The following is a 16,497-nucleotide window of genomic DNA, read 5'->3' as shown; positions in this document are numbered from 1 at the left end:
AACTTTTTGATGTATGCGTTACTAACTTGTCTTTAATTAGATGTTTGAATGACATAGCTTGCATTTATTTTTATTTCATGTTATTTAACACACTGATTAATTAAGTAACAAAGTGAACAATTACATTAAGCAGAAGAGTAAAAGCAGTTGAAAATTAGAAATTGTTAAAAGTCTTGTAGAGATTTTTTACATAGATCTAGACACACACTGAATAAGCAATTAGCAAGAAGTTGAACAGTAATTAATCACATGGAAGAAATTAGCAAGAAGAAGAGGTGGTAGTACAATCATTGGTTCACACGGCTATAGGAAGTGGCCAGGAAATTTCACAGCTCTTTTTTGTTAAGTAACAAAGTGAACTATTACATCAAGCAGAAGAATAAAAGCAGTTAAAAACTAGAAATTGTTAAAAGTCTTGTAGATTTAGACACACACTGAATAAGCAATTAGCAAGAAGAGGAGGTGGGTAGTAAAATGATTGGTCCACACGGCTATAGGAAGTGGCCAGGAAATTTCACACAGCTCTTTTTTGTCATAAGTTTTCTCCTTTTTAAATAGTTTCATATTACAGAATGCAAGCAGAATGGAATATTTTAGTTTACTTTTTTCAGTGTGTGCCATTCTTGTTAAGAGACCACTTTTTTTATCCCTTTACTCACTGTATGCTATATGATTTTGATCTAATTACGTTATATGTCTCTCCATTCATACTGTACCTTCCCTTAAACTATTACCTTTTTTTTTCTCTCTCTTCTTTTAGACATTCACATTACTTTAATGAAATTACATGGAAGGAGGATGTAGGAAAAGTGATATTTACTTTACAGAAATACAAAACGGGAATAAAAACATGACACATAAAATTTCACTTGTTTATTTATTTAAGTTTTGTCCAAAAGCTTAAACAGTAATCAAATTGAAGAAATTAGCAAGAAGAGGTGGTAGTGCAATGATATATAGTATGTGATTGATCCATTCACAAACAATTTTGTCGTCGGTTTTCTCCTTGTTTTATAGACACATATTAAAGACTCCACAGCACAGACCACAATAACTTACTCATTCATATTCTGCATTCTCAAACTCTTTTTTCATCACATTTCTCTCAAATCTCATGGCTATGCAATCACCTTCCTCTTCCACTTCATTTTCCTATGAGTACAAATACCAAGTATTCCTCAGTTTCAGAGGAAGTGACACTCGGTACGGTTTCACCGGAAATCTCTACAAGGCTCTTATGGACAAGGGAATCCACACCTTCATTGATGACAATGGTCTTCAAAGAGGAGATGAAATCTCACCATCACTTCTCAATGCCATTGAAGAATCTAGGATTTTTATTCCTGTGTTTTCTATCAACTATGCCTCTTCTTCATTTTGTTTGGACGAACTTGTCCACATCATTCACTGCTACAAGACAAAGGGTCGCCTCGTTCTGCCTGTTTTCTTTGGTGTGGAACCTACTATTGTGCGACATCGTAAAGGTAGTTATGGTGAAGCATTGGCTGAGCATGAAAAGAGGTTTCAAAATGATCCGAAAAACATGGAGAGGTTGCAGGGATGGAAAGAGGCTCTGAGCCAGGCTGCTAACTTGTCCGGCTACCATGATAGTCCTCCTGGGTACCCAACTTTACTTAAATCCTATTTTTCCCTTTTCTATTTTATTTCTTCAACTTCAATTTCACAATAATCTCATCTTAAAGGTTAAAAGGGAAATACCTTTTTTATATACAGTTTTAAACAAGTACTATGTATAATATACATTCTTAGTACATGGATGTGATTGTGATGTTGTTATACACTAACTTATCTTATTGCAAATGAATAGATATGAATACAAGCTTATTGAAAAGATAGTCAAATGCATCTCCAACAAGATTAGTCGTCAGCCCTTACATGTTGCCAATTACCCTGTTGGATTGCAGTCTCGAGTACAAGAAGTGAAATCGCTTCTTGATGAGGGACCTGATGATGGGGTCCATATGGTTGGAATTTATGGGATTGGAGGCTTGGGCAAATCAACACTTGCAAGAGCAGTCTATAATTTTGTTGCTGATCAATTTGAAGGTTTGTGTTTTCTTCATGATGTGAGAGAGAATTCAGCTCAAAATAACTTGAAACATCTCCAAGAGAAGCTCCTTTTAAAAACAACTGGATTGGAAATTAAGTTAGATCATGTTAGTGAGGGGATTCCAATCATAAAGGAGAGGCTACGTAGAAAGAAGATTCTTTTGATTCTCGATGATGTTGACAATTTGAACCAACTGCATGCTTTGGCTGGAGGACATGATTGGTTCGGATGTGGAAGCAGAGTCATCATTACCACTCGAAACAAAGACCTACTGAGCAGTCATGGCATAGAAAGTACACATGCAGTAGAAGGGTTGAAAGGGACAGAAGCTCTTGAATTGTTGAGATGGATGGCTTTTAAAAGCGACAATGTTCCTTCAGGTTATGAAGACATTTTAAACCGTGCAGTTTCATATGCTTCTGGCCTTCCGTTAGTTATAGAAGTAGTGGGTTCTAACTTGTTTGGAAAGAGCATAGAAGAATGGAAGTATACATTAGATGGGTATGAAAGGATTCCAAATAAAGAGATCCAAAAGATACTTAAAGTGAGCTATGATGCTTTGGAGGAAGAGCAGCAGAGTGTCTTTCTTGACATCGCTTGCTGCTTCAAAGGATATGAATGGAAGCAGTTCGAAGATATACTTTGTGCTCATTATGGCCATTGTATAACACATCATCTAGGAGTGTTAGCCGGAAAATCTCTCGTTAAGATTAGTACTTATTACCATTCGGGATCTATTAATGATGTGAGATTACATGACTTGATAAAGGACGTGGGTAAAGAAGTCGTCCGACAAGAATCACCTAAAGAGCCTGGAGAACGAAGTAGGTTATGGCGTCAAGAAGATATAGTTCATGTTTTAAAGGAAAACACTGTGAGTAAGATTGATATTTTTGTTCAAGTTGTTTTCTTTGCTTAATTACATTTAAATTTCTCTATATTTTATTTTTATTGCGGTTGATTCATGTTTTTTTTTTTTTTGTTAAAAGGGAACTAGTAAAATTGAAATGATATATATGAATTTCCACTCGATGGAACCTGTAATAGACCAGAAAGGAAAGGCCTTCAAGAAGATGACAAGATTGAAAACACTTATCATTGAAAATGGCCATTGTTCTAAAGGTCTCAAGTATCTTCCAAGCAGTTTGAAAGCATTGAAATGGGAAGGATGTTTATCAAAGTCTCCATCGTCTAGTATTTTAAGCAAGGCAAGTGAAATAAAATCATTTTCTAAATGTATATATTTATAAATGTATAATGATTTCTTTTTCGCCAACATAAAAGAAATCACTATATAAATGTATAATGATTTCTTTTTCGCCAACATAAAAGAAATCACTATGAAAGTATAGTGTTTGCTTTTAAGTTTATTTATTGTTTCTTCCTTTGTGTTTATGCAGAAGTTCCAGGATATGAAAGTCTTGTCATTGGACCATTGTGAATATTTAACACATATACCCAATGTCTCAGGCCTTTCAAATTTAGAAAAGTTATCTTTTGAATATTGTGATAATTTAATTACAATTCACAATTCGATTGGACACCTAAATAAACTTGAAAGGTTAAGTGCATTTGGTTGCAGAAAGCTCAAATGTTTTCCACCTTTAGGGTTGGCATCTCTTAAAGAATTGAATCTTGCTTGTTGTAAGAGTCTCAAGAGTTTTCCAAAATTATTATGCAAGATGACAAATATAGACAATATTTGGTTGTGTCGTACTTCCATAGGAGAATTGCCATCATCATTTCAAAATCTCAGTGAACTTTGTGACTTAACACTAAGGCAATGTGGAATGCTCAGATTCCCAAAACAGAATGACAAAATGTATTCAATGGTGTTTTCAAATGTGACAAATCTAGAACTCAGTGAATGCAACCTCTCAGATGAATGTCTCCAAATAGTTCTTAAATGGTGTGTTAATGTGAAACATCTAGACTTATCACAGAACAATTTCAAAATTCTTCCCGAGTGCCTTAGTGAATGTCACCGTCTTAAGTATCTTGATTTGTCTTGTTGCACATCTCTTGAGGAAATTAGAGGGATTCCACCAAATCTTGAAAGGCTTTATGCTTATGAATGCAAATCATTGAGTTCCTCATGTAGAAGAATGTTAATGAGTCAGGTTTGTTGTTGTTTTTTATTGCACTATAGTATTTGACATCTTTTATAGTATTTCATATATATTTATATTTGATAATGTGTAATATATATATATATATATATATATATATATATATATATATATATATATTTGTATTTCATATAAACTAACAGAAACTACATGAGGCTCGATGCACTCGTTTTTTATTCCCATACGGAACAGAGCCGGGGATACCAGATTGGTTTGAGCACCAAAGCAGGGGAGACACAATTTCTTTCTGGTTTCGTAAAGAAATCCCTTCTATGACTTGTATTTTTATTCTTCCGGAAGGCAATAATTGGCCAAATGACACAGAAGTCAATTATTTTGTGAATGGATATGAAATTGAGATAGATTATTGGCACCGCTTTAGCTATGTGTACTTTAAGCATACAACTTTGTTTCATATGAAATTGAATGAACTCTGTAAAAGGCAATTTGAGTATATAATGGACAAGGGACTTTTGAAAAATGAATGGATCCATGTGGAGTTTAAGTTGGGTGATTTGACTTTGAAACAATTGAGTGAGGAAGAGAAGAATAAAATATTAAGCAGTGTTCAAATGGGAATCCACGTGTGGAAAGAGAAAAGCAACACGGAGGAGGAGAATGTGGTATTCACCGATCCTTATATTAGACAGACAAAATCAAATGAAGATATCAATGCTTCATTATCACAAAAGAAAAGGAAAAGAAAGAAATTTTCAATCCGTATAAATCTTCAGAGAAAGATTTGGGCTAGATTCAGAAAACAAAGAGCACCAGAGCTAGATTCTCTTAATTAATTGCAGGTTTGTAGTTTGTTGTTTACATTTTACACTATTATCATTATAATAAACATTGATTGATTTATGTATTTGTGCAGTCTAAAATATTGTTTGAATTTAATGTGGAGGATGTTTGGTATCACAAACACTTCTCATTGAAGGCGTGTCTGGTGTGTAACATGTGTGTGTTTGACACCGACACAACACCGGCACATATAATTACATTCAATTATGTTATTTTCTCAAATTACTATTGGTGTCGTTCTCAAATTGTTATCAGTGTCGACAAATCAATGTCAGTGTTAATTTCTCAGTCTCTGTGCTTCGTAGGGAGGATATTTTCCTACTCCATTGATGGAAGTTTGATAAATTATAAATGAAAACATTTTACACTTAAAGCTTACCAACTTTTTTTATTTGATTTTTTTTCCTTGTTCATAGGTTTAAAATGTATAAATGAAGATTCTCAAAGATAGATAGAAACTTCATCTTATATCATAGTTCAATAGTTTGAAAGATTAAAAATTGCAAAAAAATAAATAAAAATGCTGTGGAAGTATTTATATGTATGAACTGAATTGATTTAGCAAATTTTGTTTTGATTTGGCAACTGGAAGTGGAAAATTTCGTTTCGTAACTCAAAGTTTTGGTTATGTACTTCCATGTATTACGTTAAGGTTGTAATGAGTGGATTATACATCAAGAAGAGAACTGAATTGCTATAACTTAATAGAAAGAAATTCCTTTTTTCTTCCATTAATTTGTTTTTGAATTCTTACAAACTGGTTCCCCATTTCTCTTTATAGAATTAATATGACTTATAAATCTTTTTCATCACTTTATTTTCTTATTTTTAGGACTGTAACATGTTCAAGAATAAAGGAAGCACGAAGGAGGATGCGGATAGTCACCAATCTTTATAGACGAAGTAAATCAAATGAAAAACAGTACTTGGAAGTTTCAGAGACATAACTTGTGTAGCAGCAACAACACTGTATGACTTTTGTGATTAATAAGTTATTCTTGTGTTAAAACACTTTTCTGCCAAATCAGTTTTCTGAGACAGAACTTGTGTAGAAGCAGCAACATATGATTGTAATACATGTATGATTAATTTGCTTTAAAGAATACAAGAGTTTGTACATATTGCATTTCAATCCATGTTTAGCCACACTCTAAAGGGAAAATTCCACATGAAACAAAAACAAAACCCAGATGTATGTTTGTTGCAATGCAACTTTACCGTTTCTTAAATTTACTTTTATAATTATGGGTGAAGGGTTTAAGAGGAGTGAGGATAGTATGAGCATGTTAGTCACATGGATTACTCTACTGATTGCATATGGTTAAAGGTGCCATCTTCACTTAGGAGGCAATTTTACAGTAATTATGTGGTTAGAGCATGTAATCAGTCAAGTCAATTATAGTCACTGGCTTACTGTTATTACCATGATCTGATTCTATGGATTAGGCACTAAATTTGCTTTATTCACAATTTGTTCATGTTATTCACAATTGGATTAAGGTCTATATTATTTCTTCTTAGATATATAGTAAGTAGATGAACTAGATGGTCATGTTTAACCTTGCACAATTAGGCGCCACCATCCTCTGACAAATCAAAATATTTACTCTTCCCTACCATGGTAACTTCAGCTTCATTACTGACCTATCCGTCATCAACGACGACTTGCATTGTTACTCAACCGCGAAATTTTCCAATCTCCGTCACACAATGACAACAACAGCGATGGAAATCAACCTCCGGAGAAGTCCTTACCTTTTTCCTACACGATTCTTGTTTCTTTGGAATCTGATGGAGACGGAACAGAGAAGTGTGATTGGTATGATGAAACAAGTGGATTACACAGAACAAACGAAGACACTACCTTCCTCCGATGAACCAAAACCTTCACTTTTCCCATCTTCACTATCACAAATTCTGTTCTTCAAATCACGACTTCTTCGGTTCCTCAATAGCTCAGTAACTTCAGCATGTTCAATTACCGCTCATGGAAGATTATTGTTCCTGCAGAGCCTTTAAAAAATGATGGTGCAAGGAAGGCAAGTAATACTTAGAAGGCCTTAATATCTCAGCAATCAAAAATTCAAAAGAATGAAACCTCTGCTGCACCCAACAAAAATGAAAAAACCGCGGAGGAAAATAGTTTTCCCGCCGAGAAAAAAACCCTTGTGGCTTGGAAGTAGTGGTAAAGCCTCTACAGAACCAAATTTTAACCTTGCGCAAAACATAGAATCTAGGGAAATTGATTGGCAGCAGCTTAAATTTAGTAGTTTATGAATTAATGAGAACTTGGCAGATAATGTCTTGTCAAGAGCTGATAAGAATTATATCAACTTCTAATGTATGGAAAGATTTCTCCATCAAGACTGTTTTCACTTTCTCAAGGGGGGATGTGTCTACAACCTATGGTAGCCTAACTTATTCCGAAAAAGTAGATGAAAAGACAAAGCCAGAAATCGGTGATGCAAGGGCAGGTGGATGAAGTGGGGAGAGATTTTTACTTGGGGAAGTTGCAAGGAAGTTCTGACCAGAATAGCATCGCGGGCTTAAGTTTTCCTTTTGCAACGGAGAAGCAGAAGGAAGAGTATTCAAGGCTTCTTCCTGTGAAAATTAAGTCAGAAGATAAGCCGTTGACGATTAATTGGAGCGAGAAGTTGGAATCTGATGGATCGACTGTGAAGCTTTTGACAGAAACTTACTTATTGGATCACATGTAGATGTACCTATTGGACAAGAAATAAAAAATGCAGGTAAGCTTCAGATATTGTGGGATAAAGAACTGAATCTGAGAACCGACATTTATCATATCCTTTTGCAAGAGTCCCGAATTTTGTTCTTGAGACCTGATGGGGAGGTTTTGTGGAGGATGTTTGTGCTGCAGATATTGTTTGAATTTGATGATTTCATTACTATACATACGTTTACAAGCAAGGATTAGCTTGTAGAATCAATACCATTGTAGAAGTACATGTAAATTCTGGATGCCAACCTTGGATAATAAATTTCTACGTTTTACGTGCTTGTAAATATGTACTGAAAAAAGTAAATATCAGGAACATTGATGTTGCTAATTTTTTTTGTTCAATGATTGTTGATTTTTTGATTATATAAATGATGTTGCAACAATCTTTAATAAATCTTTACCTTTTGGTATCAATACAAGATTTATTGGGCCCCCTGTCTGATTATGTAAATTAAGATGTTAAATATTCTGAACACTTGATGGTTTGATATATATATATATATATATATATATATATATATATATATATATATATATATATATATATGAAAAAGAATTCCTTGCAATAAGTTTTTTGTTCATACAGTAATGGCAAATGAAAAGGAAATTTCAGCACTATATGCCAAACTAAACTGAAGAGAAGCTCTGATTGAAAATTTAGATATCCAGTAACCTGTGACATCCAGAATCCATCAGTATAATAAAAAGATTTCATATAAAAAAAAAAAAAAACTATACTGGTTATGACCTCATGTATTAGACAAAAGGAGAACAACAAATGCTCCTATAAAAAAACTGCAGAGATAAGCTACTATTGAAACTGGTGAGTCTTTTCAACTATATTGTTGGAAGTGGTAATATATTGTGAATCTGTGATATGAAACTGAAAGAGGCAAAAAGAATATTGTGACAGGTTTAGTGAGAGAGAGTTACAGAGGCTGCTAATATTAATATGCCTCCCTATGATCCTATTCAGGTCTTGCGGTTTTGTGCTTAGAGAGTTAAATCTTTTCTTTGGGATGGTGAACTTATTTTTAATTTTAAATTATGTTTTTTTTAACTTAATTAACATAAATTAGTTTCAATTGAACCTTTGACTTCTTATTTATACTTAAGATGTATATCTCCTCCCCCTCCATCCACACAACGATTATGTTTTTCTGAGTAATTTATTTTTGTTGTTAGTAATATGTGATGATAGTTTTTATTATAAATTCCATAAAGAATGGTGTATTGCCTGGCACAAACCACATAATCCCTTGGAGACATATTAAAGGTTTGTATCGGTGTAATTGAAGTAGTTCACTTGGGAATGAGACGGAGATGTTGATCCTTTGGATGATAAAATGAAGTCGGCTAGGTGATACTGGTCTAGCAAGTATATGGCTTTAGAACGACATAAAAGCTTCAAGCGCATTCCTCTTATTGGTCCAAAATTGTCTCATCATAAAGTACAAGACGAGTTTATACCTTTATCAAATACTCGGATATGCTAATTGGGAGATGGGAGAAGATACTTTTAATTGTGATATATGACTCGGATATGCTAATTGGGATATTGTTATATCCTAATTTTGGACCTAAAAATACTTGTTCAATTCTTCTTTTCTTGCATTTTAAGGGGTTCCACTTTGGTGCCATTAATGGCACCAATGGCACCATCCAATTCCATCTCCACCACACACACACACATCACACACACATCCCCACGCGGACCCACACACATCAACGGCCAGGATCTCTGCTATGGCACCAATGGCACCATTTCTAAGTCACTGAAGTATTTCCCCATTTTAAGTCATCTGAACTGTCTCTGATCAATTACATCTTTCTCTGCATTTTATTTCAATGTTATTTGTAAAATTCACATGTAAGGGTATTTTAGTCATTTCCCATGTCAAAATTTCTTTTAGTCTCTTAAAAATTTGTTTGAGTCCGTTCATTTGGTTTGAATAAGCCTCTGTTTCAATTTTATGTCAAAACCCATTTCAAAAATTGCATTTGAAGTCATTTTGAGTCAGTTTTGCCCCTAGGGGCATTTTAGTCTTTTCAAGTGTCAAAACTCTGTTCAAATCTTAAAAATTGCCTCTGAGTCTTTCAAGTTGGTTTAAATAAACTTTTGTTTCGATTCCCTGTTAAAAATTCATTTTAAAATTGCATCTGAGTCATTTTTTTAGTCGTTTTAGCCCCAGGGGCATTTTGGTCATTTCACACAAAATTTCGGCAGAGAGAGGTTACTTTAAAGTACCTCATTTAGGCCATTGGTTCGTTTTAGTCCGTTTTGTCAATTTTAATCGTTGCACTTTACGTTATTTTCCAAATTACCAATTTTAATTCATTTTATTTTTACTTTTTATTTTTTAGTCCTAAATTCTTAAGATTTGCATTTTAAGTCCTTAATTGTCCAAGTCATTAGTCCAAGTGCCACGTGTCAGTCTTTTATTTGTCCAAAAGTTAGTTACGCCACATGGCAGTTTGTTATTGGTCCAGTCCATACATGTGTCAGCCTATAAAAGGCCAACTCATCACAGATCCATTCATCACATTCCAACTCATCACAAACAAGTCCCTTTTTCTCTCTCCACATTTTTTCAGATCAAAGAACCAAAAAAGCTCAAGAACAAGATGAATATCGCATGAATATTCATCTGCAACTGCAAGAAAATTCCAGAAAATCACAATCACCATAACCAATTCCAATTCCAAAATTGTTCCTCACGAATTCATCATCACCAGTTCAGATTCACCACTGACCCGAATCAAGTCCATCAAAGAATCAAGAACAACAATTCAAGCCGAATTCATCACCAAAAGTCAACATCACAAGATTCAATTCGAATTCGTCACTGTTCGTAACGGATTCAAATCAAAGCCAAAAATCAGAATCAAAACAATAAAGAGGAACGGTACTGGAAAACGTTCGCTGCAACCTTACGATTGCAAGCTCAACGAATTCGCAAACGGTGAACAAAGAGGAAGGACGAACTGCAGATCCAAGCAAGAGAAGGAACAAGGCCGTAACACACAAAAGAGGTAATTCTTGCCTCTTTTCATTTCACAAAACCTAGCGTATGTTTGTTTGGAATTAGTTTCGAATTAAAATGTAGATCCACGATTCTGTGCGAATTTTTCTTCAAAGATAATAGTGGATTCGGCAAGAACACGAGGAGATCTTTCCAAAACTGTAAAAAAAAATTGAAACGGCAAAAAAAACTTTCCGGCGACGTCGTCGGAATCCTCCTTGAGTTCTCGCCGGAATCTCGTCGGAGAAGAAGAGCTTGCGCAGAGCCTCTCTCTCTAAACTCAATTTAGAAAGAGAAAGTGGTGTGAATTGTGTGGATTTCCTTTGTATTTTCGTTTATATACCCCTTCTTGATCACACGCGCGCGCGTGCGCTATACTCCCCTACTCCCTCGCCTCTATAACCGTTGATCTTGCTCCCAGATTACGTGTGTGGTTCTGATTTAATCTCCTGATGTGTCTGTTTGCGTTATTAGCCATTAGATCTAGGGTTTTGGTTTCCTGGATCAATCCAACACTCCTGATGTGCTTGGATGATCCAGGATCCATCAAAGACCATGGGCCTGGGTCTCTTTTTGCTGGATTTTGTCTGTTTCTTCATTTTCTTGCTGTTTGCACCACGTTGCATGCTTTTTACACCTCTTGCATGTCAAAATTTCTTTAAGAAATTCCAAATAAATTTCCACAAATTTTTGATGACTTTCTTGATGTTTTACAACCTTGTTGCATAATAAAACTTCATAAAAAATATGTGTGACCTTTTTTTTTACCATTCTTGATAAAACTAGCAATTTTCTTGTACTTTTTAGTCCAAAAAACCTTTTAAAAAAATTCCTAAAAAATTCATATAGGCTTCTGGATAGTTTTGTAGCATGTTGTGATAATTTTTACATGTTAAAATTGGTTAAAAAATGAGGTGTTAATTTTCTTGCTATTTTGTGATATTTTGTGCTAAAAATTGATGGAAACTTGCTTGATTCCAATTCCAATTTCTTGATGAATGTTTGTGACCTATACCACTTGATTTCATAGAGTTTTTAGCTACTGTTTGTGTTTGATATTGCTGCATAATTGTGAATCTTGATAGGTTACTTAGTTTACAAGTTACTAATGTAAGTAAATAATGCAAATATGTCTAAGTTTGCTTCCAAATGTCAAGTTAACCATGTTGCCTTAATTCCCATTCCAAAGTTTGATTCCAAACCTTTAAAAATGTGTTGGAGTGTAAGAATTATAGGTCATATGGCTCTTGCATTCTATGAGCAAATTTTAGTCATGTTTGCACCCATTTTGCCTTTATTTTGAGTTGTTTTCTATCCTTTATGTTATAGTGCTTCTCTTGCTTTATTTCCTTTGATATTGTCATGTGTTACTAACCATTTCATTTCATGTCTCATATTCTTCATAAGCATGCCCATTTCATTCCATGTCCATCTTATTTTCTTGCAATTTAATTTGTACCAAGGCTTAGAATGTAACACTTAGGAGTTTTTGTAATATTTTACTTCATGCAATTTTTAATTTCTTGCAAGACCATAGAATGTAAGCTAGGGCATGATGTAATAAGGACAATGGACTCTAATGATGTACACCGACACAAGCACCGACACATGCACACACACCACTTTAGGTATATAGCTAGAATATGCATGTTTAGATGTATGATTAGGATTGTATGTTTAGATGAATGTTTAGGCTTTACACTTAGAAAAATCATTTTCCAAAAAATATGAACAAACTTCACTCAAACCATTTTCAAAATAAACCTTGGGATCAAAATCCCATTGTATTTTCCTTTTTCATTTTCTTAATCAAAAATTCAATGAAAATAATCATATTTGACTTCTTTTGCAAATGACTAATTCCACCTCACCATTTCTAAATCTCATGCCCTTGAGGCCTCTTTCTATTCTTCAAACTCCAATTTTCAAACTTAAAATCAACCAACAAAAACAAAAACATTTTTTGGAAGAGAACTACGGTGGATTTGATCCCTTAAACGGGTACGTAGGCAAGGAACAAAATTCCTTCAATTCAACTAAAATAAAAATCCAAAAACATTCTTCTCCCTCCAATTCTTCACTTAGAATACCTTTAGGCTTAAATAAACACTTTCAAATAGCATTTAAAAATAAAGCGCGCGCGTAGAAATTAAAGACGGTTCCTATAGGATACTATAGTCGTTATGGGTGCCTAACACCTTCCCGTAGCGAAAACAACTCCCGGACCTCGATTCTCAAGGGTTTTGCTTACTTTTTCCCTTCCCAAGAAAAAATAAGATATCACCGGTTAAAAAGGTTCAAACGTAATCAATGTTTGACACCCGAAAACCAAGATAAAACAGATATCCGAGCTGAGGACAGTGAATTCGACTCTAAAATTGCCCCCCCCCCCCCCCCCCCCCCACTTGATGAAAATGTCTGCAGAGTTCCAAGATAGGTTGCAGGAATGCAACCACATAACACCCTTATTAACTATTTTGAATAATATTGGATTGAAACTTCATCTTATATCGTGTCTCATAATGTTTTAGTTTTGTACATCAAAAAGAGAGATGAAATTCTATAACTTAATAGATTCAAAGTCCTTTTGCTGAAAAATGAATTTACTTTTATCTGATGAATGAATCACAATTTTTCAAATTTTGAATGCACATTTTCTTTTTACAATTGTAGCAAGCTAGGTTTTTGGTTTTCTGCATAATGGTGTGTATGGCAATTTCACACTGTCCTGTCAGTAATTTTAGCAACTTTTCTCCAACTATTGACTAACCATTCATTTCTTCTTTTATTGTACATTGACAGAAAACCATATATAATTGTCTGGCTTTTTGCATTGTCATACAAGATGTCTATAGGTGGCTCAAACCACAGAATTCGTGGCTTGTTTGAAATGGCACTGAGTAATGATATGCTTTGCAATTCAGTTGTACTGTGGCATTGCTACATTGGATATGAATTGAACATTGCACATGATCCTTATGCAGCTCGGCATATTTGCTTTTTGCATACAAGATCAAAACTGATATGGTTGGATGGATTTTTTAATCGAAAGTCTGTCCTTACTAGAAGCTTTCTGATCTAATGGAAGTAATGCGTGATAAAGAACTAAATCTAAGAACCAACATTTATGAGATCCTTTTGCAAGAGTGGTGAGTTTTGTTCTCTGGAATTTTCTGTTTTTATTTACTTAAGTTTACAACCATGCTTATCACTTGTAAAATCAACAGTATTGTAGAAGTACTTGTAAATTTGGGAAACCATAAGTTGAACGGTAATCACATTGATTGAAGAAATTAGCAAGAAGAGGCAGTAGTACAATTATATTTAGTATGTGATTGGTCCACACGGCTATTCAAAGTGGCCAGGAAGTTTCACATACCATTTAGGTCATAAGTTTTAGATATATCGATTCAAGTAATCATCTTACTTATCACTTTTCATTCCTTTGTTGCACTGCAGGAAGGAACATTTGTTAATAGTGAGTGAACAACTCAAAGCCAACTTATACACGAGTTTCATAAAGTTAACAGTGAATCAGGAGGGGAAGTTTACTTCATAAATTTGTTATAGTTTGTGGATTTCTGCTCACATTCTGATGTTAGTTTTCATTTTATCTACAACTAGCATACAATGGACACTAGCATGGCGGTCTGTCCGCTTTTCTCTAATAGAGGCCATAGTCGGCCTCCAGGGAAATTAAGCTTGAAAGCTTTGGACGAAATTATCTGGAGTTTGGCCTGAGGTAAGTAAAACCTGGTCAAGGATTGTTCCAGCGAGGATTCAAATTTTGGTTCTCCCGTACGATTCATCCTTTTATTGGAGTTCATTAATCACTTGGTTAATATTAGTTTTTCCTTTCTGTGCCAATTTCTCACATTGAATGCATTGTAGCTATATTTTAGAGTTTTGGAGCGATATGAGTATTTGGAGTCAACAATGCAAAGAGTTCACTTTCTTCCACTTTGGATTGTAATTTCTCCTTTGTAAACTCTGATTATCTCTATTAATTTATGCAATGATGTTTTTATCCATATTCTCTTTCATTTCTATTTTTATGTTTAAACATATCATGAGCAAAACCAGTTTTGTTTGCATGATTGGTTTGTTACCACATTAAGCTTCTTTTAAACAAGTTGTTTAAACTCTAATCTTTAAAATAGAACTTATTCAATTATTTTCTTCCCAAGTTCCATTTGCTCGAGAGAGAGGAAAGGAACGAAACTACTTGTTTAATATGAGTTACGTTTTTATGCTCGAGAGAGATATCAACCTCGAAAGGCTCTTTGAATGCTTATATAGTAGCATTCTCGTCGTAAAAAAATACTTGACCTTTTTTAAAAAAGAAAGGGAAAGTTCTGATGACCTTTATATAGTAGTAGCATGATTCTTTATATTGTAGCATGATTAATGTAATATAGTTGTGAACCTTGAGAACGTAGTATCGCTAAGTTAACCATGTCAATTACGTTAAACCCGGTGCAGTTAGGAAAAAGATGCCAAAATTTGTGACATGACTACTGCCATGTGCATATGACAGGGGGCAGAGTGGTGGGTGGGTGGGTGCCATGAAATGATTACAGGGTAAAATTGGAGCCAAAGAACCGTGTCCCCCATTAAGATGATATAACCTATAAGGACCTAAACAAATGTGTATTTTTTTGTGATCAAGCTTAATGAGTTATTTATTAGTCAACTTGAGAATTCACACAAGTAGAGATTTGTGGATGAACCTTTGTTAGTATATACTTATTTTTTGTATTTTTTAGTTTTATCAATTTTTTTAGTTGGGTTCTATAACACTAATTATTTATCATTAAAACTTAATGAAAAATCTACTGAAGTGTGTTAAAAATGATGCTATAGTTTCAGCATTCAACTAGATAGGCTACCTATAGGTTATAGCATTCTACCCAATATAAGGAGACATATTTTTACCCTTTCTTCTTTTTCTTCTTTAAGACATTCACATTGCTTTTAAGAAATTACATAGAAAAAAGATGTAGGGAAAGTGATAGTTACTATACAGACATACGAAATGGGAAGGAAGTTTCACGAAAAAAAAATAATTTCTACCCTACTTTTTTGCCAAAAATCCAAAAATACCCTACTTTTATAAAAATTTCCGAAAATGCCCTACTTTTTCTGGTCAACCTGACACCCCACAACTCCAAGTTGTGGGGTACTGAAACACCCCTACTAGAAAATTACCTAGGATATCTAGCATGAGTGTTAAACTCGGCATCGGGTACATTAAAATTACAATAAATAAAAACTCTCTGAACAATTCATAGAACTTCTCACCTGTTAACTCAGAAATATTACCACTGACGTGTACTTTATATGGTCCAGCTACTTTTGCTCCTTCCTCAAGTACCACTCTGTCGTATAACAATTCGTACATCTGAAATAAATAAAAGGGATTGGGGTGAGACAAAATGTCTCAGTGAGTTCCATCTATCCTAGGCTATAGGCAATCTCGGGGAACCTAGGATCGCCATCTGATTCTAACCTCAATCCAATTTGGGTTTATACAACTTCATTATGCATAACTGAGCGATCAAGGGATAACTAAAATCGCTGTCTAATATTGTTTTGATCATATAATAAATATAGTCATACTCATATCTATAATCATAAATATATTAGCAGTCATAAACATATATTCAATCCATCGTATTCTTGTATAGCTTATACTTTGACATACTTATTTGAGTATGTCTCTGATTCTTT

At 34.2% G+C, this 16,497-nt stretch overlaps 2 protein-coding genes and 1 long non-coding RNA gene across 3 annotated transcripts in view; all 3 read left to right on the top strand.

Moving 5' to 3' along the window:
- Window positions 1-6,120, top strand: part of LOC146917395 (TMV resistance protein N-like) — a 90,560-nt gene extending 84,440 nt beyond the window's left edge. Inside the window, exon 6 of the mRNA XM_085719207.1 lies at window positions 5,834-6,120. The gene's annotated coding sequence lies outside the window, so the exon portion shown is untranslated. The remainder of the gene's footprint in view (window positions 1-5,833) is intronic.
- LOC146917396 (TMV resistance protein N-like) lies at window positions 1,041-6,120 on the top strand. The gene is made up of 6 exons (XM_085719214.1): window positions 1,041-1,620; window positions 1,829-2,945; window positions 3,061-3,279; window positions 3,472-4,191; window positions 4,344-5,000; window positions 5,834-6,120. Exons 1-5 carry the CDS (start codon window positions 1,115-1,117, stop codon window positions 4,992-4,994), a joined length of 3,213 nt encoding a protein of 1,070 aa, XP_085575340.1. The 5' UTR covers window positions 1,041-1,114; the 3' UTR covers window positions 4,995-5,000; window positions 5,834-6,120.
- Window positions 6,121-13,225: 7,105 nt separating this feature from the next.
- LOC146917394 (uncharacterized) lies at window positions 13,226-14,798 on the top strand. The gene is made up of 2 exons (XR_015015607.1): window positions 13,226-13,916; window positions 14,227-14,798. It is a non-coding gene; the product is annotated as an uncharacterized LOC146917394 (long non-coding RNA).
- Window positions 14,799-16,497: the final 1,699 nt, after the last annotated feature.

The sequence above is a fragment of the Medicago sativa genome, chromosome 6 (genome assembly GCF_051527215.1).
Source record: "Medicago sativa cultivar Bolivia chromosome 6, Bolivia_mono, whole genome shotgun sequence".
NCBI lineage: Eukaryota > Viridiplantae > Streptophyta > Magnoliopsida > Fabales > Fabaceae > Medicago > Medicago sativa.
Note: the sequence above shows the minus strand (reverse complement) of the source record. Positions and strands in the feature narration are given on the sequence as shown.